Source organism: Podarcis vaucheri (genome assembly GCF_965113315.1).
Source record: "Podarcis vaucheri genome assembly, chromosome: 2".
NCBI classification, from domain to species: domain Eukaryota; kingdom Metazoa; phylum Chordata; class Lepidosauria; order Squamata; family Lacertidae; genus Podarcis; species Podarcis vaucheri.
In genome coordinates this window covers 43,908,566-43,935,157 of record NC_138760.1, presented here as the reverse complement: position 1 = coordinate 43,935,157, position 26,592 = coordinate 43,908,566, and the positions used below count along the sequence as shown (strand labels likewise).

At 42.6% G+C, this 26,592-nt stretch overlaps 1 protein-coding gene across 1 annotated transcript in view; it reads left to right on the top strand.

The window, feature by feature from the left end:
• The window catches only part of LOC309527228 (heparan sulfate glucosamine 3-O-sulfotransferase 3A1-like), a 68,887-nt gene extending 44,053 nt beyond the window's left edge, over positions 1–24,834 (top strand). The window contains exon 2 of the mRNA XM_082213884.1: positions 20,432–24,834. Coding sequence (XP_082070010.1) covers positions 20,432–21,050 — 619 coding nt within the window. The 3' untranslated portion in view covers positions 21,051–24,834. The remainder of the gene's footprint in view (positions 1–20,431) is intronic.
• The last annotated feature ends 1,758 nt before the right edge of the window (positions 24,835–26,592 follow it).

Here is a 26,592-nt window from a genome sequence, read left to right as displayed (position 1 = left end):
ACACTTTAACTACTATGCCGCACTGGCATGTTTGCTTCACTCTTAATGTTTGGTTACAAACTGAGAATCATTTCCCCACAGAAGTGTCAGATTCTGCCTTATTTGATAAGAAAGGTGGCGATTTACGCATGCATATACTGTTCACAGTGTTATATGTAGCCACAGTGTTTTCTGTACCCCAAAACCAAAGTCTTGTAGGAAGTATCCCTAATGATGTAACCTATTTCTTCAGATGTAGCAGCTTTGACAGCCTGCCAGAAAGATGTGGCATATATAATTTCCTTTGACTTCTTCCTTCAGCTTTTGGAGCAAACTGTGGACATGTTGACTATTTCTGCTTATGTGTCACTAAATCCTATACTTTCAAGATGAGATGAAGCTCTCCTAGATTTGATGTGTGATAAGAAGGGACGTGGGTGGCGCTGTGGGTTAAACCACAGAGCCTAGGACTTGCCGATCTGAAGGTTGGCGGTTTGAATCCCCACGATGGGGTGAGCTCCCGTTACTCAGTCCCTGCTCCTGCCCACTTAGCAGTTCGAAAGCACGTCAAAGTGCAAGTAGATAAATAGGTATTGCTCCGGCGGGAAGGTAAACGGCGTTTCTGTGCGCTGCTCTGGTTCGCCAGAAGCGGCTTAGTCATGCTGGCCACATGACCTGGAAGCTGTACACCGGCTCCCTTGGCCAATAAAGCGTGATGAGCGCCGCAACCCCCGAGTCGGCCACGACTGGACCTAATGGTCAGGGGTCCCTTTACCTTTACCTTTAAGATATAATATCACATATAATATCAGTCTCTAATGTCTAAGACCTGCAGTTCTGTGGAAGAATGGGCCCTTGATGTTACTGACCCTTTTGACAAGGTGACTTTAAAACAGTGCAATGACTGGCAGCCTCAGCTGTAGAGAAGCTACTGCAAGACCCAGGTTTGGGAGCTGTAGGTTGGAAATGTGCCCACAGCAGACCCATTTTGGACAATACTTCAGAAAGCAACTTTGAAGGACAGAAAGTTGCAACCATGGAAGTGAAGGGCCCAAAGTTGCTCTTGTTATCAAACAAACACTGATGGTTTCATACATATATGCAAATTCTCTTTCACACACATTAGTTGTTGTACTCCATGCAAACCTTAGTCAGTGATGCTCCATTGTGCACTCATCAGGGTTCGTTGTAGGACCATGGAGCTGACAGTGGCAGTTTGGGCACAGCTGACAGCAGGAAGGAGGAAATGCTTTTCATGGGGAAAAATGTGTCCAATGTACCTGCAGTCTAATTTAGGGCAGAACTGAGAGTGCAGGAATATGCACCTAATAAAAAACTGGCCCCAGTACTGCTGCAATGAAAAAAACTGTGTGGCTAGGGTTAATGGGTTAAAAGAGCCATAAAGGGAGTCACTGCAGCTTGCCTGAGCATAATATTGTAACAGCAAGATGTATAATCATTGGTGTCAGGGTGGTTGGGGTAAGATTCATTTTCCTGATAATTCAAGGCATGATTGGAAGCTAATTTTGAAACCTTATTAGACCAGAGGATGCTGGCTATTGCAAGAAGCTAAACAATATGCTATTAACAGACCAAAGCAATTGGGCTTCCAGTTCTGCCCTTGGGTGATGACTCTCTTATAGCCTTTTCCATTCTAAATAAAGTTTTCCTGTGATTGAATTACAGGAAATACACTGGTGGGGCAGCTCTCCCCGGTGGATTGCAGTTGTTCAGCTATCTGCCTGTCGGGCATAAGTCATGGAGGTGTGCTCAGTGCAATGAGCTCCTGGCTCTCAGGAAGCAAGTTAGCTCCCTTGAGGCTAAGGTGGCTGACCTGGATGTGCTGGGGGAGGCTGGAAGGTCTGTAGATGAGAATGTCAGAAACATGATAGGGACACCCCATGCCTGGACTAGTAGATCCTCTGCTGTCACAGAGTTGAGGGTCTTGGGGAAGGAAAGTGTCATTCTGAGAAAGAGGGAAATGATCCTTAGAGGAGACCCATACTTTGGTGTGAACTAATATTCTTTCATGCTGAGTACATGCCTCTGAGAGTAGGCAGAAAGAGCAATGCTTGTAGTGGGTGTTTCATTAGGAATACAGAGTTTATGATAGGTGGATTGACCTCATGGGGAGCTACCTGTCTGATGTGAAGGTTGCAACTCATCCCACAGTGTGGATGCCTTTACATGGAAGACATTGTGACAGCCCTGGATCTTGCCGGTTTCATATTCCTACATCAGCTAAAAAAATATCAGCGCCCCAAGAATCTCAGTGTCCCCAATTGGTGCACTGGACAGTTTGACTTCAACTCCAAAATGAAAGCCTAAACCCAGTGGTAGCCAACATGGTGCCCTCTAAATGTTGTTGGGCATCAGCTCCCATCAGCCCCAGGAAGCATGGGAATGGACCAGGATGATGGAAGCTGGTGGTCCTCAACATTTGGAGAGCATGAGGTTGGCTAAGCTCATGGACCCTATTGGAGAGGCACTGGACTTCATTTGCACCTTACAGTTCTTTATCTGCTGTGAAAATCCTGCTCCTTCTGCAATTATTCATTAGAGAGGTCATCTATTGGATTGATAGCAGCTGGTTAGGGGTCACAGTAACACAGGTAAACTCAAACACCTCTAGAACAAATGGGAACAAATGGGCAAATGAAAAAATCTTGGACTTTGAATTTCTTCATCTTAATTTTTAAAAGTGTTGGATTTCCTAATATCCTCATTGCCTAAAGGGGAAATACCATTGTACTTAGTATACAAGTGAACATTCTAGCTCTCGAAATAGAGTGTTTCAAAGATAGGAATCAATGGACCCTTGAGGTCTCTGGTTCTATTCAGGCTCTTAAAACTTTGCTCATGGGATGTAGTTAGTCATTCTCCCCCATCATTCCCATTGCTGTTCTTCAACTGTATGCACATCATCGCAGGCCCTAACAGAGGTCCCAGGGTAGATTTGTTTTGCCTCTTACTTGAAATCCTCAAGAGCAGTCCTGTAATTATAACACTGCTCTCTGGCTTGATGAAAAATAGCAACCACCCTCCCTATCTTCTAAGAATGAATGTCAGAAACAGAGGCATGACAATTGTTTGTCAGTGCAAACAGAACAATAACATAATCCTATGCACACTTACTTCCATGTAAGTATTGTTGTGTTCAATGTGGCTTAGTCCAAGTACGTGTGCATAGGCTTGCAGTCAAATTTATGTATGCTCAGCATGCTCTTAAGAGCAGAACCTCTTCAGAGAACTGATATGTTAACCAAAAGAAGTCATGAGAAGTCATTTTCTAGTACTACAGGATCCTTAGCCCACTAGCTGAGAGGTGGAGCAATACTTTTTTGTAAAGCAACTTTAATGTTGTGAACCATCCTAAGATCTACAGATGAAGAGCAGTATACAAATGTAATAAATAAACTTAGAAGCAAAAGTCATCAAAGGTCATTTGCCATTATCTATGATAAACCAGACTTGAACCCTTATTCCCAACTGTCCTTTACACTTTCAAGTTACAGGAACAAGCTGACTGAGTGAAAGTTCAGCTTGGTTGTTGGAAAAGTTGCACCAAATTAATTCACATTCAGTCATTTTCTTTCATTGAGTGAAGGCTGAACTACATATTAGACATAAATACATGCGGAAACAACCCTGGCAGGCACTTCTCTTAGGGCAGATATAGGGAACCTTTGGCTCTTCAGATGTTGCTGAGCTACAACTCTCACCAGTTCCAGCAAGATTGACCAATGGCCAAGGATGGTGTGAATTGTAGTTCAGCAACATGTGGAGGGCCGAAGGTTACGCACACCTGTCTTGAGGAAAAGCAGGTTTGGAAGAGAGTGGTGCAGAAGCACCACTCTGCCTGCCACTGTTGTGCTGGAGCTCCTCTCCCAGCTCCTTCCCCACACTCAGAGTTCCAGGTAGATATTTGCATTAGTGTTTAGAAGCATATGAGGGCCATACAGGGAGGGTTAAGCAGCCAGGGAGAGCTAGAGGGGAAGGGATAAGTTTCCTCTTTCCCTGTGACTTGGCTTTCCAAAGCACCTTCTCCCAAAGCTGCAAATCAAGAGGGCATCAGGGTTGTTTTTTTGCTATGTGTGTTGGCTTGCAACATGTCATTCTGCCTTGAAATAAGGGTGTATGAGAAGGAGTCACATCATAAGCCTGATATATGGGAGTGCTAGGTTCTGTTTCCACACTTGGTAATTACTTACGTGAAATAAAAGTTAGCAAGTTGCTTTCATAGGAGAGCAGAATTCTTTGACCTCCCACGTGCTGGTTCCTTCCTAAAGGGGTTTTTCTGGAGATACCTGCAATTAAACCAATTACCACTTGCGTATAACAGTGCAATCCTGGGCACATCTACTCATTGAGCATCAGCAAGCTTGTGAATTCAGTTTGGCAATGATATGGGGTGGGGAGAATCTGGTCCAGCTGATGTGCAAACCATCTATCACACAAGTGCATTTTGTGCATCAGCTCAGCTTGTTAGGAGCCTTTGCATCCCAGCAGAGAGGCAGCCATCTCCAATAAACGCTGGCATTATGTAATTATTTTGCAAGCCTGACTCTGCCACATCGAGCGCTGCTGATCAGAGATGTGTGGCAGTTCACAGTGCCTTTTGAGTTCCTTTTCAGGCTGTCTGCTTAGCTTTGTCTGCATCCTACTCTGTTATTTAAAAAAGAGCTTAGAATAAGCATCGGGTTACTTATCAGTGAGGTAAAAGGAGAGACAGGAATGCAGAACAGAAAGAGAGCTTCTCTGATAAGATGTAGCTTGACAGATATAGCATGGAAACAGATGCCACAGGCTGCAGATGTAATGAGATACATAAATACCGAGGCCTACTTGAATAAATGGAGGCATCATCTTCCATAAAGATGTCTGCTGGCGCTCCCAGACATCACTACCTGTGTATTTTAGCACCAGAAGTCAGACTGGTTTGATTTCAGAAGCAGAAAAAATATGTTTTACTTGGGGATTTTGATCAGCAGATTTTATTTTCCAGCACACAGAGTGGCATCTCACCTTTTAACAAGCTTTCTGAGATGCCAAGAAACAACAGTGTCTCTGTGACTGAACAACTATGTTGCAGAATAAAGCTAGTTTGCAGGGTTTCTGTCTGTACAACACCTTGCTAAATGCTTGTGTTCGCTCCAGCTTAAGTGAGAATTTAGTCTAGAAGGCCCAGGAAGACAAAAGCATTATTTTATCCTCATCATTTCCTTAATAAAAGAATGATCTGTAACTATGTGGCTCAAATAGCTGTGCTCCTGGTGATGAGTACTAAGACTGGAACTGACATCTCTTCATTTTCATTCCAGTTGTGCTAAGGGCGCTTTTAATGATGCTGTGAAGTGGGGTGAAGGTACCAGTTGGGGTTGATGAAGAGTCAGGTTTCCTGCCAATAAGCAATGCATGGCAAGGCAGATGCACTTTCCAAGTTCTTACAGCACAATGTTTACTCAGAAGCAAGTACCATTGAGTTCGGTGCGGGTTGCTCTCAGGTAAGTGGGTGCAGTGGCGTATCAGCGAGGCACAGGGGCAATTGCCCCAGACACAAAATTGTTAGGGATGCAACATTTCAACACCCAGCGCTGCCTCAATACAGCTCTGTTTCTGGGCTGCATTGAAAACGGACTCTCCAAGTGAACCAGGAAGTGACCTCTTTCGACGAGGCCTCTTCTTTTCTCATCTCGTGGGTGACATGGATACCATTAAGCAGTTAAACATGTATGTATATATGTGCCCCTCCATGCGACACCAGGCACTGGCAACCCACGCTACACCACTGTGTGGGGATAGGACTGTAGTTCTAACTTTGTAGTGTCTCTGGCTACTGTTTAGCTAATATGATTGCCATAAGTTGTAAACACTTCCCTCCACGTATATCTGTGCATGAACATTTCTTGAGTTTCCTGATTCATGCATTGTCAGCGTACCAACAACAGCTTTGAAAAGTACGTTTAGTATGAGAATTGCAAAACCGTATCACTTCTCTTCCCACCCATCTTCCCGAAGCCTGCTGCCCATCTCAGCTACACCCTAGAATGCTAACAATAGGGAAGGAATAAGAGCAGGCTCTTCTGCATGTGTGCCATGCAAATCATTGGGATCAGGTGTTTGAAATGAGCACACCTGAAACTCAAATAAAAACCTCAGCAGACACACCCTTACTGTCATATAGCCTTTCTGTATTGTTGGTCACCCTCAGCTCATATTTTTTCATACTTGTATTGAAATTCACATCCCGCTCTTCCAGACAACATGCCAAATCAAGTCCGTTTACATATTTTGACATAAGCATGGGTCATAGTGCATCTTCTATCATCGCTGGTTATAAAATGGGCATTTTCTGCTATTGCCCTGTGTTGCGGAATGCCCTTCCTTTCCCCTGCCATACACACAGCAGCAATCATCAGTGGCTTCAGATGTAAAGATGAATAGATTTGCCCAGCCTTTCCATGACCAATAAGATCAGACCCTGTTTTATATGTTTGACTCCCCTAACTCCTGTTTTCAATGATTTTATATTGCTGCTTTATTGGTGTTAAGCTGCATTTTAAAATAATACTGAGCTTTTTTAAGAATACTGCACACACCCTCGAATTTTTTGAAGCCTTAAGTGGTTTGTAAATGTTATTAAATAATTAAATGTCTTACTCTTTGGACATTAAGCAGAATTAAATGGTATAGCATCATGTCAGTTCACAGGGGTATGTGGGAGGCAGGGAAGCAATTTTTATGAACATTCCTCCACGAAATGGAGACCTCAGAGGAAAACAGCATGTTAAATAGGCAGAACCATTCTCCACAGCATGGTAGTTTTCTATGGACAGTGAGTTTCATTTCCAGAAGACCATTCAGATATTTGATTCCTCTCATCAGACTAAAAACTGGTAAAGTCCCCAAAAAGCTTAATTTTCTTGCTTGAACAAACTAGTATTTAAGAGATATATTTTGTAAGATACTCAGTGTATTTAACACATAGCAAGGGTTGATTTGTAATGTCATAAGTGCAGAACTAAATACTGAGCTGGCTACTAAAAGGACTGTGATTCACAATACAATCAAGGCTGGTTACCCACAGCAACATTTCTTTCTTTTTCGTAAACCCAATGAGCAGTCAATTCATGTTAATCATGTAATTTCTAATTTGGTGGGTTTAATTTCTGACAGCAAGCATTGTTAATGTGAAGTGAAGGCTTGATCTAGACTCAGCTGAGCATAAGCTCAAAACCTTGTTAGAAAGATGCCTTCTCATTTTGGAAAACATTGCTTTCTGACGTGTCAGGAATGAATTTGATTTTTTGCTGAAATTCTCTAATTTTTCTTCCAACACAGACAATTGTACATTCCTCTGTCTTGAAATTCTTTCTTTCGAAACATTGATATTTGCCATGTCCTGACTCCTGACTCTTCAAATGGAAGTTTCTGCTGATGTTACATAGTTTTTTCTCTCCCTCTCTCACATCATGCACACACACACACACACACACACACACACACACACCAATATTAGCAGAGGTGGAAGAAAACCTTGAACTAGCTTCCTCCTAAACTTCGCATTCTTAGTTTCTGCCCCATTAATGCTGTAATCCTGTACAAGCATGTAATATGCATGTATAAAATTGCACTGTAAGGCACAGAGCCTGTGCATACCTAAAGGACTTAGCTATAAACCAGGGAGTCCTTGGTCACTGGATGGCTTATAGATTCTTGACTGTCAGGGATCCCACACAGTAGGTAGAAATGCACATAGAGACAAAATTGCACCCTTCATGGATCCTTGCAAACTACAGTCTTCATGTCCCTTCCGCGCCACATCCACACCTACACTATGACATATAAATTAAATAAATTAATATGCACACATCATTCTACTAGGTATTTTGCTTACAATATTTATCTAATGTACAGGGTTGATGTAAAGCAAGGGTAGGCAACCTTTGGCTCTGCAGATGTTCTGGGACCACTGCTCAAATCATCACTGATCATTGGCCACATTGACCAGGGTATCAGAGTTCAACAACATCTGATTGTTGGTGCAGGTTGGCTTTTCCTATTGTAAGGATTACTGAGAAAACACGTGTGGCACATCTCTAAAGTGCTATGTGAAGTCCAACAAGGGTTGTTAAGTCAACATGCACTTTGAGTGGGTACTTTGAATAGTTTGAACGCTCCCTATCCCCATAAAAATTTCCACATACGTGTTGTAGTCAATCAGTGCCTCTCTCCATTCAGTGAAGAACTGGGCTTGGATACAATACTAGTATATGTCAGTTACTGGAGCCACATTCAGTATGCAAACACCAGGACTTGTTTGCAAGCTGAAATGTAAATTCAAGCCCTGTTTGCACTTTACCCAGGGCAGAGAATAATGCTGTTAAAGAAGTCCTATTGAAGAGCTACCAGCAAGTGAGAGATCTGGATCCATTACAAAGTCACACAACATGTGCAACCTCCCCTACTGAAAAACCACAGGCATCCCACACAGTTGCGGGCAAGCCTAAAGAAACAGCAGCATTCATTACCAGCAGCTTATTTCATGAAATGGAAAAACACTGTAGTGTCTGTGTGCACCAGCAAAGAAGTCTCCACAGAGCTTGAAAGGGACTCTGCCACAGACTCAGAACAAACCATTTTAGGTCATCTCCTTTGTGGTGAAAGTCGGGCAACTATGGATGAAAGCACTTTCACCTCATACCCCTGTGGCAAGATCAAGCTTGCCCTTCTTTTAGCCCCCCTAAGTTATTATAGATTTCCCATGAGCCAATGAGGAAGATGCAGTCATGCTTGATGTGTGTTAACCAGTGATGTGGGTCAAAAAAAAATCCAAAGCAGAAAATTTTTCAAGTCTTTTTTCCCCCCACAGAAATTTTTCTGTTTCATTAGGAACAATGAATGGGTGCCCACCGCAGATTCCTGTTAGGCAAGTGTGCCATTAAAAAAACCTTATGCAAATAACCCTAATTTGCAAAGGAACTTTTTTCCAATTCAGACATTTCCAGAAAACTATACAGTGGTACCTCGGGTTACAGACACTTCAGGTTACAGACACTTCAGGTTGCAGACTCCACTAACCCAGAAATAGTACCTCGGGTTAAGAACTTTGCTTCAGAATGAGAACAGAAAGCATGCGGTGACGGCGCGGCGGCAGCGGGAGGCCCCATTAGCTAAAGTGGTGCTTCAGGTTAAGAACAGTTTCAGGATAAGAATGGACCTCCAGAACAAATTAAGTTCTTAACCCGAGGTACCACTGTAGTTCATTCATACAACCAGTCAACACACCAAACTGACCTTCTGATGGCAGCTTAACCACAAAAGCTCACCATCCCAAACATTCATCCAGATTTGTCCCCATTTCTGCAGGGTTGTGTATCAGGATTCAATACTGCTTCATTTACTGTAGGTGTTCTCAAGTGTCTGCTCCCCAAGAGGTTCTTCAGCAGCTCCCATTCATTTCAGTGGGCTTGCACAGGAGAATTTCCCAATGGATTGCTTCCATCATTAATGTCTGTGGTCACTTCTGTCAGGATACCAGACTAGCTTCAGTGGGACTTCAAAGCAAGAATCTAAAAACACAAAGAATCTTTCTAAATGGGTCAGATGTCCTGCTTGGGGTACTTTTGGCTTTCTCAACTGTTTGTTGGGTCACACACACACTGTGCATTTTGGGATTCATCACAGCATAAGAACATAAGAAAAGCTCTGCTGGATCAGACCAAAGGCCTACCTGGTCAACATTCTGCTCTCACAATAGCCAGCCAGATGCTGATGGGAAGCCTACAAGCAGCACTTGAGTGCCATAGGGCTCTCCCTATTTCTGAGCCCTAGCAAATGGCATTCAGAGTCATAGCAAATGCCCCTTTTGCTTTTGGCCAGCCAGAAACTGCCCAAGCTTATGATGTTTGTTTTATGAAATGCAATAATTCCTGCTGTGCATAGCCCACTGTCCCCATAGAGTTTTCAAACAGTAAGCCACTATGTAATTTAATATCAAAGGTGAAAAGGGTGCCTAACTTATTCAACAGAAGAAGATTTTCACATCCCTTCAGATTAATCCCAAACCTTACGCAGCCAAAACCATTTTTTCTATCCATAGTTTGTTTGTTTGAGTGGGGAGGTGGATCAGATTCAAGTTTATGCTGGAAATAAGACCACGCATTCTCTCTCAAAAAAGAGAATATTAGCTTATTTTTCTAGGCTCTGAATAACCTCCATAGTGCGCACTGCACTTTCCTCTCAGTGCTACTGTCGTAAGACAAAGTAGCTATAAGAAATGGCTTTATGCTGAGTCGGTAAACTAAGGAGGTTTTTCAGTTCCAAAGACTTCCTCCAGAGTCAGACTATTGGTCCATTTTCCCTTTTGCAATCTGATCAGTAATTGGGAGATTTTCCCTGATCCTGCCACCAGAGAACCTTTGGTCCAGGGATGAGGGGTGACCTGTGGCCTTCTAGATGTTGACATACAGCATATGTCCCATAACTATAAGATTAAACGACTAAACAACTAAACAACAGCAACATATATAGCCATGTGTGTGCTGTGCTTTCCTTCTGCTGCTTACGTATCTTGAGTGGAGCTATGATTGGCTTCCAGGTTCTACTGAGGGGAAAGTGTGGCCACTTGCAACCAAGTGAAGCTGCCCGGTTGCCAGGATGGCATCTGATGTTTCCACCATCTGGAGGTCCATGCTTGGGGGTCCTTGGGTCTTGCCTGTTTCCACACACTAGCAAAACATTCTGCAGAATTCTATCTGTGATATTTTAACTTCACAATCAGAATGAAAAAAGTAGCATTGAAAGATACGACTTTCAAGCCATTTGACCCCCAAATGGCAAGTAGACATTCTGCTTTGGCGCCTGTAACCCTGATTTAAGGAGCCATTTGGTGCCTAGTTAAATATATCCCAGTTTCTAACATTGCTCCCAGGCAGTGAGTGGTCTGTCAGTTTAGCATTGTAAAGCTCCTGTCTCCCCCCCTCCCCCATCCTTGCCTTGAATCATACCTCCAAGTACAGCAATAGCGCCTTGGCACTTCTGCATGTTGCTTGAAATGTAAACAAAACACCAAGTGAACAAATGCCGGAGGCAGCAAACACTGTGAAGTAACAGCAAAAGGTGTCAAGATGCCATGATCCCATGGTGGATTGATGCTTTTATCAGAATTTCCTTCTCCCCCCCCCCCCGGCTTTCTTTCTTTCAAAGCATTGCATGTTGTTGACTCACAGTGCCAGTGGGGAGGTGTTTTGTTTTATCTCCTCCTGCCCACATATGCAAAACCCTGATAACTCTGCATTAACAAGCAGCTTTCATTTTTAACCGGCACTGTCATCTGAGCAGCAAAGCATCTCTCGAGAAGCAACACACAACTAAATCATGTTGGATAGCCCCTGTCTTTTTCCAGAGATGAACTCATTGATATGTGAGATTTATGTTGTGCACTTCCCCACTGCTACAAGAGAGAGTAGAGTTGAAGGAGTGTGGGAGGGGGAGGTCAATGAGGCTCTAGTCCAGTGGCAACCAGCGTCATGACCAATGTGCTACAAGTAGGGACACGAGGGAATTTCCAATGAAAACAGAGACAAGAGCGGAAATGGTCAGTGTTCACGTATTCATCCCATGTTCAGAATAGAAATTGATCCCGTGAATATGACTAGTATTTGCAATTGTTGCTTTCGGTCCACAAATGTTACGTAATTCATAATGTTTCCCCATTATTTGTGTTGTGTTTCCTTCATGCTAAAATGAATGGGGCAGAATAATGTAATGAAAATATAATGTTCACAGTTAAATTCTGTAATTATGATAGTGAGACAAACTACATAGTTTTTGGTGGAAGATGAACTGCAGCACAATGGAAACATTGTTGCATGTGACAAATACATGCATTTTGATTTGAGATAAGGGAGAGGTATGGATAGCCAAGACCATAGACCTGCCTTCTTCTGTTCAGGCAGGCATGTAACAAAAACCCACAGTGACACTGCTGAGCTTAGGCATGTAGTTTTGTCATTCATTTCAAGTGGATGGTCATCCACCCACCCTTCGAAATAGACCAGTCTACCTACTGAGAAATAAATGTACCATTATCAGAAAGCAGTAGCAATGTGGTAAAGGTAGTTCCTTGTAGTTTGTTTGGAATGAGACAAACCATGAGCCTAGGTTGGCATATAAGGCTAAGCCAAACCACCATAGTATAGTGGCAACAGGGCCAGGGAAGGAGCAAAGCACCAGCACATTGCTTATTCACTTTAAGCTATCCTTTAGTTCAGTGTTTCATGTGTTTAAAGTTTCTGAGTAACCCAGAGGTAAAGCTGTGATAAAGTAGAGCACATAAGAAAAAAATAAAATCATACAAAAGTAGCACTGTCAGGGGCACACTGCTAACACTTTGATCTAGAGGATGGGTCCTTGAACTTTAAAAGTCTTTAGAATTATTGAAAACATTTCTTAATGGTGAGATACATGTTGGGTCAAAACACCAGTGGCCTCTGAAGGACAAGTCATTCAGGGAGGTTGTACTTTGGACCAACATATTGCAATTCTCCCCCAAACCACCCACCCCTGTAGGGTTCCAAAGAATGATATAGCAGAATGGACTTGAATAGCAAATTAGATAAAGGTGATGGTGGGAGGGGAATGGCAGTGAGAAACATCTAAGCTTTAAACCCACCTTCAAGCAATTCCTAAGTTGAATATGGGCACTTCCAGACTGCTGGTATTTTCAGGTGGGATTCAGTCATATACATGCAGGTCTCGCTTACTGAACACAATGCATTCCCAGGAAATCATTCATTAGGCTAGTGTTCTCATTATGACCTGATGATTTCCATTATTTCCTTTGTGAACATATCTTATCCACAATCTCTCTTCCCACTCCCACCATGGTTTCTTTCGACCAGCAAAAGAGAGTCAAAGGGAAAACAGATTTGTCCAATCTCTCCTGTTCTTTTAATTGTCCAGTCTCTCCCCCTTCCCTTTCTTTGCACTTTCTGCCCTAAATGTTTGCCATTGACCAGCAACATCCAAATAAATTAGGAAGTGGGCAAATTCCAGCTGTTTGGATATCTGAATTTGAGGAATGTGTAGAAATGTTTGCACATAATTCTTTATTTTCAGATAAGTGAATTTTCGCATGGTGGGAACTGTGGGAACTGGCACATTCAGGTTGGGCAATTGTAGTTGTTTGGCGTAAGAAACCCAGTTCTTACAACATTGGACTTTTTGTGATGGATAAAGTGATGAGGAAACGCCCTGGAAAGTGTGGGATGATACTTGTTTTGATGCAACGTCATCTCACCTCCTGGCAAACAAATGAGAATGAATTCTCATCAAATAGCCAACATTGTCTAATCTCCCTGTAAACAAATCCAGATGAATGCTCATTAAACAGGTTTTCTAGAAGTGCCCTCTGTGCCTATGCCTTTCATCATGAAACTGCTTTTGCAGTGGAGCATGCCGACTGGTGTTGGCGAAAGCCCATCTGTACAAATCCATAAACATTGCCTCCTTCAGCCAACAGGACAATGGAAATGCATGTCTGAGCGCACACTACATCGTGCCCGTGGACCATGTTTTGCTCCTGCGATAAGACTTTGCACAGCCTCTGGGACTTGGAGGCTCATGTGGGGAGGTGTGTGAATAAGTCACTCAATGGGGCTGGGCCTTGTACCAGGCTTGCTTTTGTACAAATATTTTCCCCCCTCCTGCAGCTTTGGCATCTCTTTCTTTTGCATTGTTTCGCCAGCAGTTATTTAATGCAGCCTTTGGGGGCCATGGTCAGGTCAATGGTAACAATGCCAAAGATAAGGATAAACGATTGTGTCAGTGTGTGTGAGCACTCAGGGATGGCTCTGCCGTAAGGCCCCGTGCTCCGTAATGTGCCACTCTTTGTTCATTGCACCCAAGGGCATCTGCATGGAAACTGTATCCGTACTGCTTGCAAGCTTGCCCGCCGCTGCTCTTTTCTTCTTCACTTGGCATCCTGAGCCTATATAATTCAAGACACAATTGCCCATTCAGCAATCGCCACCAAGCATTTCAAAGTGAGAAACAGAATGCTGGAGGGGAATGAAGGAGGCTGTGTAGAGAGGAACTATCACACGTGAACAGCAAAACCTGTTCAATGGTCATTCTTCTCTCCCATCACACCCCAGAAGAAAGATAATCAGAGCAACAGTCATCCGGCCCCATTTGCTCCTCTGTTAGCAAATTGCATATACAATACAGCCCGTACAGTGGTACCTCGGGTTAAGAACTTAATTTGTTCTGGAGGTCTGTTCTTAACCTGAAAATGTTCTTAACCTGAGGTAACACTTTAGCTAATGGGGCCTCCCGCTGCCGCCGTGCCACCACCACACAATTTCTGTTCTCATCCTGAAGCAAAGTTCTTAATCTGAGGTACTATTTCTGGGTTAGTGGAGTCTGTAACCTGAAGCGTCTGTAACCTAAAGCGTCTGTAACCCAAGGTACCACTGTATGGGCATGTTGAAAGTCAAAACTACTTGGGGGAGAGGACAGGAGTGGATCTAGCCAGGGGCATGCATGGTGAGTAGAGAACTCTTGAGGTCTGCAGGGCAATCCTGGATGGATGGTAGGGGTGGTGTTGCTTCCAGAAGTGGCTTTCCAGATGGTGTGGTGCCATTAATCCAGCTTCCCAACAGATCAGTCACTGTTGCTTACTAATAAATTCCTTCCAGTAGCACCTTAAAGACCAACTAAGTTAGTTCTTGGTATGAGCTTTCGTGTGCATGCACACTTCTTCAGATACAGAGTGTATCTGAGTGTATCTGAAGAAGTGTGCATGCACACGAAAGCTCATACCAAGAACTAACTTAGTTGGTCTTTAAGGTGCTACTGGAAGGAATTTTTTTATTTTGACTATGGCAGACCAACACGGCTACCTATCTACAACTGTTGCTTACTAGTAATGGGAAAGCTGATGGGGTGCAAACACATTGGTGGAGCCAATCCGATACTTGGGCTGGTGCATTTAACTTCCCCACCGCTTTGTCCCTCTCCCTCCTGGTAAGCAGCAGTGACACACCCTCTGGGAAGCTAGCATACAAGCACTCCCCCACCTGGCACAGATTCACTTCACTCTCAAATAGGTTGGGACTGAAGAACAGACATGCATTCTGTCTCTGAATAGTAGCGGCAGAACGCAGTTCACAGGCACAAACTCTCAAACTTGCCAGTGGTGGGAAGGAAATGGAAGGGAAGTGCATGGCAAGCATTTAAGCTCCATTCAGCCTGACACTTAAAAAGCATAGAATTTGTTTTGGTAGAGGCACACCCTCAGGCATAGTCTCTCTGAGATGCATAGCAGAACTGTGAACACATCAGGAACACATGCATGTCCCAAAGGGAAAATGTGCAACTTCTCTCCTTCCCTGAAACCCATAACCGTGGAATGAAAGTAATCACTGATGCATCCTGTATACTGGGCCTCTGCCCAGTATAACTGAAGGAGCATCTCCACCCCCATCGTTCTGCCCGGACGCTGAGGTCCAGCTCCAAGGGCCTTCTGGCAGTTCCCTCATTGCGAGAAGCAAAGCTACAGGGAACCAGGCAGAGGGCCTTCTCAGTAGTGGCGCCCACCATGTGGAACACCCTCCCATCAGATGTCAAAGTGATAAACAACCACCTAACATTTAGAAGACATCTGAAGGCAGTTTTTAATGTGTGACATTTTAATGTATTTTTCATTTTTGGTGACGCCCAGAGTGGCTGGGGAAACCCAGCCAGATGGGCGGGGTACACATAATAAATTATTATTATTATTATTATTATTATTATTATTATTATTATTATTATTAGTTAACTATAACATGCTTTGGATAAAGGTGACCAAGGCTGAGTGCTTCTCGTAGGGGTGGCCAGCACCATGGGGCAAGGGTGTGCCACTGTCCTCCTGGTGCGTCCACACAGGACCAACTTTGCCACCACCCTGTACCACTTCCACACCATCCCACTAAGTGGCAGAAGCATCTCTGCCAGGACGCTGCCCAAACCTGCAGGTTGGTCCTGCACACAGATACTTCTGCTTGCTCCAGTCCAACATCAAAACATTAATGAGCACATCAAACGTTTGGCACCAGATTGGTAGTATTCTCAATGAAAAAGTAGGCATGTAATAAACTTATTCAGCAAACCGGACAATGTAAATCAGATAATGCTGTAGCTGAAATGTTCAGGGTCAGTTATCTTTCCACGCTGCCTAAATAATTTGAGAATAGTCAACATTTAGCCAGCATTTGTCAAATGCTATTGCTTCTGTGACGACTGCTGGTGCCTGAACTGAGGGATATTTAATAGACATGGTGCTTAGTTCCCAAATTCTTGGTTCTGTTGTTCCCAAGCTTAGTTCCCAAATTCTTGGTTCTGTTGTTCCCAAGCTTAGTTCCCAAATTCTTGGTTCTGTTGTTCCCAAGCTTCCATTGAGGCGCTAGCTTTAGACCTTTGGTAGCATACTTGAAGCATGGCTGACCTATCAAATGCATGGGTAGAACTGAGTCGGTGCTAGACTGTGAATTTAGATTACGCATATAAAAAGTACTCTGTTTCAGAGAAGGCATCCTCTTTCATTAAATAATTAAATAGACACACACACACCAATCCTACTAAATTTAAAATAACACAGTCCATTTATTCTGGCAAAAAATCATTTGGAAATTATGTTTGCCAAAATATTTCTGTGGCTCTGATCTTTTTCAAGTGGCTCCTTCTCAATAAAATCCAGATGCCACCCATCCATAAGGCCCTACAGGCTGCTGTTTATGTCCATGAAAGATGTCTTTGTCATTCATTAATCTCTCCAAAGCTGTGGCAGGACATGCCTAGTGGCTCCCAACAACATGCAATCCATGGCTTCAGCCTGCCAAGTGTTGACACAAGCAGACAAAGATAGCATTAATCTCCCAGTTCTGAAGAAGACTAATGTGCTACAAAGATGCCACCTAAAAGTTTGAGTTCCCCGGTAAATCAAGATATGAGCAATCAACTTTCTGTGTTTGCTTTGTTAGGGTAGCATTTCGGTGGCTCCTCTCATTTTTAAGAATGGGTAATTAATGTTGGACTTGGCAATATCTGGCCCTATTGTGAATCATCTGGGAAAAATCTTTGTTTGCTTTTATGGGACTGGGTTTTGGCTGACCCTTTCTGTAAGCATCCTTTTTAAAAGAGGAAGCTCACAGAAGTCTGTCTTTAAAGTTAGATGATCCTACAGTGCTCTGTTGCCATCTAACAGTTATTAAGCTATTTCAGGTGTTTAAAAATAGTAAAGAACTGTGGCTTCTGGGGCACATTCAGACACAGTACCTAGGAAGACTCAAGTGAAGGCTTTGTCTATGTAATCACACATTGGCCTCATGTGGTTATGAGTGGACCGAGCAGCTTATTTTCATTTTTGGTGGACCACAATCATAAATTCACCCAGTCCCATTTTGTTTGGACATTTTTAAAACAATGCACGAATAAACTGTATTTAAATTAAATGCATTTTGTATGCACTTTTTATACATAAAACACCTATTTTTCAATAAAGTTTCACACCAAAACTGCACTGCAAAATTCAGATAAGTGCATAATCCAACTGGGAATTTTGTTGTGAGCTGTAAGCAAATACAGAAGAGTCATACCAGGTCAGTGTGCTGCAGAAAGCAGACTAAATGCATTCCTCCCCCATTCCTAAATGTGGTTTTAAAATGTAACAATTACTCAGAGGGAGAAGTGTGATGAGTTGCCACATTTATGTAATCTGTAATCTAAATGTATCAAAATAAGAATTATTTTCACAACCATACCTTTTATAATGAAACACACACAGAGTCAGACTGCCCATTCTTGCTTCCTGGATACTTATTTAGTAGTAGGATACAATCTAGCAGTCGTTGCTCTTGCATCACGTTGGGCTATCTTTTTAAAGGGAGATAGGAGTCGCATGATAGAAACATACCATGATGTTCTCTCTAATTTATTTTGGCCCAGTGTCATCTCAGTTTTGCAAGTCATCTTGATTACATTCTCCAACTGAACATCACAACTTTAGACTTTTGAATTAATGTTGTAATTATTCTTACCCAAACCCTCACAACAGTTTCCCTTTAGGATTTACATATTAGTCTCTCTCTCTTTTTGGTTCACATCAGTTTCACGTGTGTTTATTTGTAAGTCTATTCCATTCTGCTTCCACATTAATCTGCTGTTTCTTAAAAATGCACATGGAGGACATAAATATGTATTTCTGGAAGTATTTTTTCCCCAAAATATGCCTTTCTAAATTTCTCTCAAAGTATGCATTTCTTCTCTCTCTCTCTCTCTCTCTCTCTTAAAAAAAGCTTATCATAAAATATTCATCTTTATACTACATGGGGACATTTTAAAAGCCCAAAACTGCAATGCAAAACCCACAGAAGTACAAAATCCAAAGGATAACTGTGTTGTGATCTCCGCATTAGTCTGGGAGATGCAGAGCAGATCAGTTCCTATCAGAAATCACAAAGAACAAATTCCTCAAGCAACCCTAGTTTTTTTCAGGCAGATGATTCCTTGTTGAATTGCTTTTGTTGCTAGGATTCCCATCTTCCCACTCACATTCAGCTTAAAGCACCAGTTGCTTTGCCTTCCCTTGATGACGTCGTTTTGAATGTTTGAAAACTCAGAACATTCTCCCACCCCCCCACCCCCCAAAACCCCACATGTTATAATCAGTTTGGTGAAATATATAGGGTTGCATCCAGTGTTGCTGTTCTACTTCCACAATGGCACTTCCTCCTTCTCTCCCCTGCAACCCTCTGTGCACCCTCAAATTCTCTTCCAAAAGGCTGGGGAATATTCTGGGAGGGGTGAGCTCAGGGAAGGGAGAGGAATTGGAAGCCCCATTCCATAAGTGGAAGATCACTCATGTAGCATTGTATACTCATAGTGTTGAGTTTGGACTGAGAAACCCATATTCAGATGCCCATTCAGCTTTGAAGGTCACTTGACTCTAACTAACCACAAATGAGAATAAAATGGTAGGATGAACAGGACTGCTTTGGGGTAGAGTGAGAGGTGACTAAAAACAAAAACAAAAAACCTCCTCATGTTTTTTCAGATGCAACATACAGAAAAGAAACTTCCTTCCCCCCTCCCCCTCCCCAAGAGAGTACAACACAACATGCAAGGATGAGTGGAATGTATAAACATGCCATTACACAAACTAGATACAAGTAGAAGAGAAGAAGAAGAGTTTGGATTTGATATCCCACTTTATCACTACTCTAAGGAGTCTCAAAGTGGCTAACATTCTCCTTTCCCTTCCTCCCCCACAACAAACACTCTGTGAGGTGAGTGGGCCTGAGAGACTTCAGAGAAGTGTGACTAGCCCAAGGTCACCTAGCAGCTGCATGTGGAGGAGCGGAGACGTGAACCCGGTTCCCCAGATTACGCCTCCACCGCTCTTAACGAAGCTGGAGGTGTAACAGTGACTAGCTAAATGCCTCTAGGATGTCCAAAGGCAATAACCATCCCAGTCAAATGTGCGGGGTATGAATACAACAACAACAACCCCTATTTGTTCACACCAGGCAACTGGGATTCAGAGCTATACAACTTGGGAACACAGAGGCAGTGGCGTAGTGTGGGTTGTCAGCACCCGGGGCAAGGCAAGTAATTTGCGCCCCCTAACCCGTGGATTTGCGCCCCCTAACCCTAACCCCAGATGTTGCGCCCGGTGCAGCCGGCCCCCCCTGCACCCCCCACGCTACGCCACTGCACAGAGGAATTGGTTATCATCGCTAATAGCTTGTCTATAGACTTCTCCTCCATTAATTTGCCTAATATTTTTAGAAGTCATCTAAGCTAGTTCCCAGGGCAGGAATGGGGAACCTGTGACCCTTCAGACATTGTTGGACTCCAACTCCCATCAGCGTCAGCCAGCATAATGATTATGCAGTGTCCGAAATTGTACATCTTTTTTTCTAAACTGAATCTGCTGCCTGGCAATTTTAACTGAATAATTCTTAAGTAATAATTTTATGAGTAAGAAAAATAGCTACCACTTCCATAGCAATTTGTAATAAAGGAAACCATTCCTATTTGCATCTGTGGGAATGATATCATAGCTAAATTACACTGTTTGGATAGGATAGACTACTTACTGATATGTTTGTGGCTCAATGCACATGTAATAGCTACACTGTGCACATAACTGGAGATTTACTTATTGTGTCAGATTTAGCTTATGAAAATGGATGGTATGGTTCCATGGCAATTGAGCCTTGGTGTAGACAGTAAAGCATTCAAACAAATGAAAAATGTGTTATGAGTGCTATGAGTAAGTGCAATCTACGTGCATCTATTTTGTTTGTGCCAGCTGGCCTTCATTGCAAGAGACCTTAACCAAACTTTTGCTGTTGAAGGCCAATTCTCCAAAAGTAATTTCGATCTCTCCTCTTTTCTGCATTAGGGATTTGATGCCAAGAACTCTCGATGGGCAGATCACCATGGAGAAAACTCCCAGCTACTTTGTCACCAAGGAAGCCCCGGCTCGCATCTCTGCCATGTCGAAGGGCACCAAGCTCATTGTGGTGGTGAGAGACCCGGTCACCAGAGCCATTTCTGACTACACGCAAACTCTGTCCAAGAAGCCTGACATCCCCACCTTTGAGAGCCTGACCTTCAAAAACAGGACTACGGGCCTCATTGATACCTCCTGGAGTGCCATCCAGATTGGCATTTACGCCAAGCACCTGGAAAACTGGCTCCTGTACTTTCCCATTGGGCAGATCCTCTTTGTCAGTGGGGAGAGGCTAATCAGTGATCCAGCTGGCGAGTTAGGCCGAGTCCAGGACTTTCTGGGCCTCAAGAGGATCATCACGGACAAACACTTCTACTTCAACAAAACCAAGGGTTTCCCATGCCTGAAAAAGGCTGAAGGCAGCAGCAAGCCCCACTGCTTGGGCAAAACCAAGGGGCGGACCCACCCCAACATAGACCAGGAAGTGGTCCAGAGGCTGCGGGAATTCTACAGGCCCTTCAACATGAAGTTCTACCAGATGACTGGACATGACTTTGGCTGGGATTGAGGCTGGGGAAAATAATAATTTAAACAAATAAAAAGGAAAAATATATTTTTGTACATATCAAAAGAGAGGGAAAATTAATATTTGTGCTAATGTCTGGTGGTTCCAATTAATATTTTCATTTTGATGCACATATCATGGTTTTCTGGGTTTTTTTGTTTTGTTAGTCAGGATTTATAGTATTCACTTCCACAAGGCTGTCCGTTGAGATCTGGCCACTGCGTCCAGTATGGGTCTGCCTCTTTCCAATTTTCCATTTGACATCTTTGAGGTTTTTGTGAAGTAATTTGGCACTATTTGTCTATTAATTCTGGGTTCTGTGCCCAGATTTTTAACAAAATGGCATTAATCGGTCACGTTGGTGACCAAAATAATCAGGTTTGGAAGATATTTTCCTAGTTCTACTGCTCTGGCATGACATGCTGTATGAGACTCAGATGTCAGCCTTATAAAATGATATGTCATAAGAGTCTGGAGTGGGATCCATTTTTATTTCACTTTTTTAATTTGAGAGAGAGTTTCATGATGTGAATTCAGTAAACAGCTTGAGAGGGGACTGTTTGAATTACAAAATTCTTCACTCCTTTCTTCCCCAGCTGACTTCATAAAGACACTACAGCATCTACTCCTGGCATGTACCCTGATAGTGCCCAGCACAACCAGAAAGAGAAGGGTTCTCTCTAGCCCAAATACAGCATTATCATTTCCCAAGATGTAACAACGGTTCTCTGTTTCATCTACTGAAGCTAAAGCACACCCTTGGGAATGGGTCATTAGGCATTTACTGAAGAGTGGTGTGAGGCCTTGTCCAAACATATGACTCCAAACCTAGATGTTTTCTCAGAGAAGATCCAGTATCCAAACTAATTAAGATAAAGTATCTTCATTATAGTTTGAAAGGCTTTTCAAAGCCTTATCCCTCTACCCCCAACGAACCCACCTGTTGTCTCCGTAAAACCTTGTATTAGCTCAGATTTCTCTACCCAGAGCCCAGTGACAGCTGGGCTGAGTGGAAGAGTCAACAGTAGGAAGAGAGAAAACTAAGTCATTTTCTCTGTCATCTCCCCCACTTAAGCACAAGGGGTCATGAGGTTACCACTCACTACCTTCAGCCAACCCACTCGGCCTCCTGTCTCTGCTCAGAATGGCTCATCTCTAGCCTTAAGCCCTTTCCTGGCAGTGTCTTGTGCCATAAAACATCTGGGTAAACATTCAATAATCACCCAAACAAAGGAGGGAAAGTAGTTAATTGGTCACTTGAGAATGTAACATACGACAATGCTGGCTTGCTCCCGCTCACAGCAGTTCTTCTGTCTGAGAGCCTTCTGAGAGCTTGATTCATCCCAAATACAGTGATCAGCCATTGGGAAAAAGTACTCTGTCTGGGGACTCTAAAAGGGAGGGGGACCATCAGCGCTAGCTGTGTTATTATACTGCCATGTGCCCTGAATGGAGACTGGTTTACAATACACAGGGTACACTGGGTACCAAGTAATACCATGGCCCTCTTTTGACCTAGTCCTTCTCCCACATCCCAAACTACAGCAGTGAATCATTTCCCATTATTGAAAAACAACAACATAGAGATATTTCAATAAACTTGAAAGCCTATGTCACCTTTTAACTAGCTAAGAGTTATTGATATTGGTGACAATTTAGGCACATTGTTCCTGATAAGTATTTTCAGCCGTCCATGAATCTAGAAGGGTGACAACTTGATCCTAATCAGGTTGCACAGCTTTGCAATGTATGAGAAACATCTCTATATCCTAACTATATCCCAGTGTCATGGTTTGTAATTGGCCTGGCACAACTAATGCTCACTGGGACCTGGCAGAACAATATGAGGACTAGGCTGAAATTAGAACTGGAGACCTGGGGTAATTATACTTTGGTCTCTGTTAATATTTGTTAACACTGCAGGTCTCAAACTGCCGTCCCTCAGGTATCATACATTGGTGTTTCTGTCACATTTCAAGTTCTATGGGCCAAACTAGAATTGACCTTGGCTGACATATTTCTTTTCATGTGTCTGCCCTGTTTAAATACAAAGCGAAGGATGAAAGTCTTCTTTTAACAGTAAAAGAACACATGGGAAAAGAACAGCCAGCCCTCCCACCACTGATACCTTCTTTTCCCTCCATCCATTGCTCCAATCAGTGTTTTCCACTCCCATCTCCCATCCACTAGAGCAGCCAGCTCCAGGGCATCAAGGCACAGAATGGAAAAGGATTAGATAGCCCTTTCACACATACTCCTTTTACCCAGCACACCCATTTCACGTGTGAACAGGGTGATCACCTAAATGTCCCATCGCATCTAGTTTGGCCCTAAGTTGTCCTTGTCAGATATTTTTTAATCATCCTCCCCAAAAAAACAAATCAAACCGATATAGAGCATGTCATACACATTATGTACCTCTTTTTCATGCTATATCCTAGCAAAAGAATTGGGTTTTGTAGCTAAATGAAAGCTCTCTTCAATGACAGCAGTGAACACATGACCAGAGGATATGTGGATGAGTTGTTTCACGCACCATTTCTTCAATCCAAACATTTTAGAACTCTGCAAAATCAGGATTCTAAAACAGGTTTGGAGCCTCAATGAATACAAAAGACTCCTTACTTCAGACAGCTGGAAGGCAACAAAAATGGTGACAAAGCAGGGCAGATCTAACGTGCTCATTATGTTTGCTCCTGCCACACGTTTACTGATGCCTGAAGAGGGTTGGAGGATTTGAAATCTCTCTCAAACAGGAAGTAAGACACTGTTTCTTTTTAGATGCTGAGGTAGATCAGTTCCATAATGACCTAATGACTGGGGATGGCCAATTTTGTTTCCTGTAGAATACTCTTGGGCTTCAGTTAGGGTTTCTAGATTAAAACATGACCTCTTTTGAGTGGGACACCTTGGAACAACAATCTCTACACATGACATGGAGCTAACATGTTCTCAAGTGAGAGATGACCACATTGCCATTTTACAGAATTGTGATATACAAAGAGGTGATCAGCAAAAGGACTGGAGAGGTTGTCTTGTTTGTTTATGTGTGGGGTCATCTTTGTGTAGAATAATTGCAGCTTCCATTCATTTCCAGACAGCTTACAGCCAAGTACCAGCTTGTAGTTTGCATATCACTTTGTGGCTGTTTTCTCTGTTAATACAAGGCTGAATTAGGGCCTTGGTGCATATGGGCTTTACTGTGTCCCTGTGGAGTGATGTTTTATAATAACTAACCCCAATCAGTTTTGTATTGAGAAGCGCACACTATAACACTCCTATGCAGACAATCTGAAGGATGCAGCTTGTCAATATTTCTCCAAAGGGTTGTTTCTTGCCAGCATATATACAATGAACTAAAAAACTATGTACAAACTAAATTAAAAGCCAGATTGTAAAGGAGCCTGTTGAGCGAGTCTTTTACCTCTTAGCACACCTGGTGTAATAAATGCAAATGGATATGGCATTAATTTATATTTTGTGGAATCTATGACTCCTACTCAAGAGCATACTTTCTGAAGTTATTTATTTTAAATAGCTATTACTTTATCTCTCCTTTTCTATCCAGTATATAAGGTATACCATATAAGGCCTGCCAAGAAAGATACCCATGTCTTTTTTATTAACAGAAAATAATTCTTCTTTCCTTTGTACATACTATTTTATGTTATTTCTTTGCGTTGTAATCCTCTCATTTCCTCACTTTGATGCTATTTCTGTATGAGCTGAAATAGTTTTTAATTTAATTTAAAGCTGAAAAAGCACATGTTTTAATAAACCTTACGGGTATTGAGAGGCACTGTGCTGTCTTTTTTGGCTTTGACACAAAGCGTGGGGGAGAGAGAAGATGTGAACCTGGGCTATTTCGTAGTCATCACAGTTTTAATAAAAATTCTCTGATGTCTGATTTTTATATACATAGTAAATATGAAGACCCATTTAAATAGAGGGAGTCAAAGCTGCAGCCTCAGAATGCTGCAAACTGGCATCACTTTACTTGTGTGATGAGCAGAACCATGGTGTTGATGCTGAAAGCAGATGCCAGTGAGGGCTTAGCCCTGCCTTGCCCAATCTAATGCTCTCCAGATGTTTGACTCCCATCAGTCTCAGCCAACATGGCCATATTTTCAGGAGTGATGGGAGTTGCAATCCAGCAACATCATGAGGGCACCAGGTTAGGGAAGCTTGGCTTAGCCGAAGTCATAGAAGAAAGAGATACCAAACAACCAGTTTTTAACAGTTCAACCAGCAAAAATATATTGCAGAATGTGTGAAATGTCAGTAGCATCTCGTTTCCAGATGCTATCAGGCTTCACCCATGCCTGACCAGATCCTGCTAAACACCTTGGCTCCACTTCCATCCCTGTCTGTTTGTTTAGAATTCTTATATATACCATTTTAAATCATGCATACTGATGTATACTTTCCATAAAAGGATGTGTAAAAAACAAATCAAAAATCACATGAAACATACATAATAATTAACAACTATTTCACTCCATTTAAAAGTACTACAAGAAATGTCCAGGCAGGAGAAAACAGAATAAACATTGTTGTGATACCCATCACTTCATTCTTCTGCATTATTTATGCATTCATCATTTCTTCACAAAGCATTTATAGACCACTTCATTGTTTAAAAATCTCTAAGCTGTGTACACTATGAGCAAAACACCCCCAATGTCAATTAAAACAAAAATACAACCAATAAGTAGGTTGTACAGACCAATCTTCTGGGGCAAAAGAGAAAATGTGCTACAGAAAGTCAGAAAGAGGTGGACCTCATGAATAGTGTTAGTGAAGTTGTGCATTTTCAAGGGCTGCCCAGTTCTTCAAAGGGCTATGTGTTGATGCTGGCATGTCCACAAATCCAGTGGTTAATGAAGCAGGAATCTAATGGAACAGAGGAAGCTGCCTTAAATAAATCTGTCTAGTGGTCGGTTTCAATTACTACTGACACCTCCAGGTATGGGGAACTTGTGGCTCTCCAGCTGCGGTTGGACTACCAACTTCCATCATCCTCAAACTTTGGCCATGGTGACTGAGGCTAATGGAATTTGGAGTCCCAGAACATCTGGAGAGTCACAAGTTACCCACCCCAAACTCTCTGCACTGACTGGCAGCAGTTCTGCAAGGTAGGGATTTCCCTAGGTCTACCTAGAGATGCTGGGGATTGACTGGGGAGCATCTGCATGCAAAGTATGCTTTCTACAACTGCCCCGAGGAAGCAGATGGTCACACTTCACTTCGGAAATGTTTCAGCAAAAGCATATTCAGTGGTTTGGCAATCAAATATCAAATTTTCAGTGTGGTGAGGTAAAACGAGATTTCTATTTATTTTTTTACTTGCACAGATTAAATCCCAAGAAAATACACTCCTGTACCTCAGAACATTCTATTAAATTCCTGCCGTTTCATATAAATCTTTATCCTTGGACAGAAAAACATCCTATTACTTTTCCTGAGCTTCTGCATTTTGTCTTTTAATTATTGCTATTGAGAGTTCATAATGTAGGCTCAGCATTCCTCCCAGGTAATATTTATC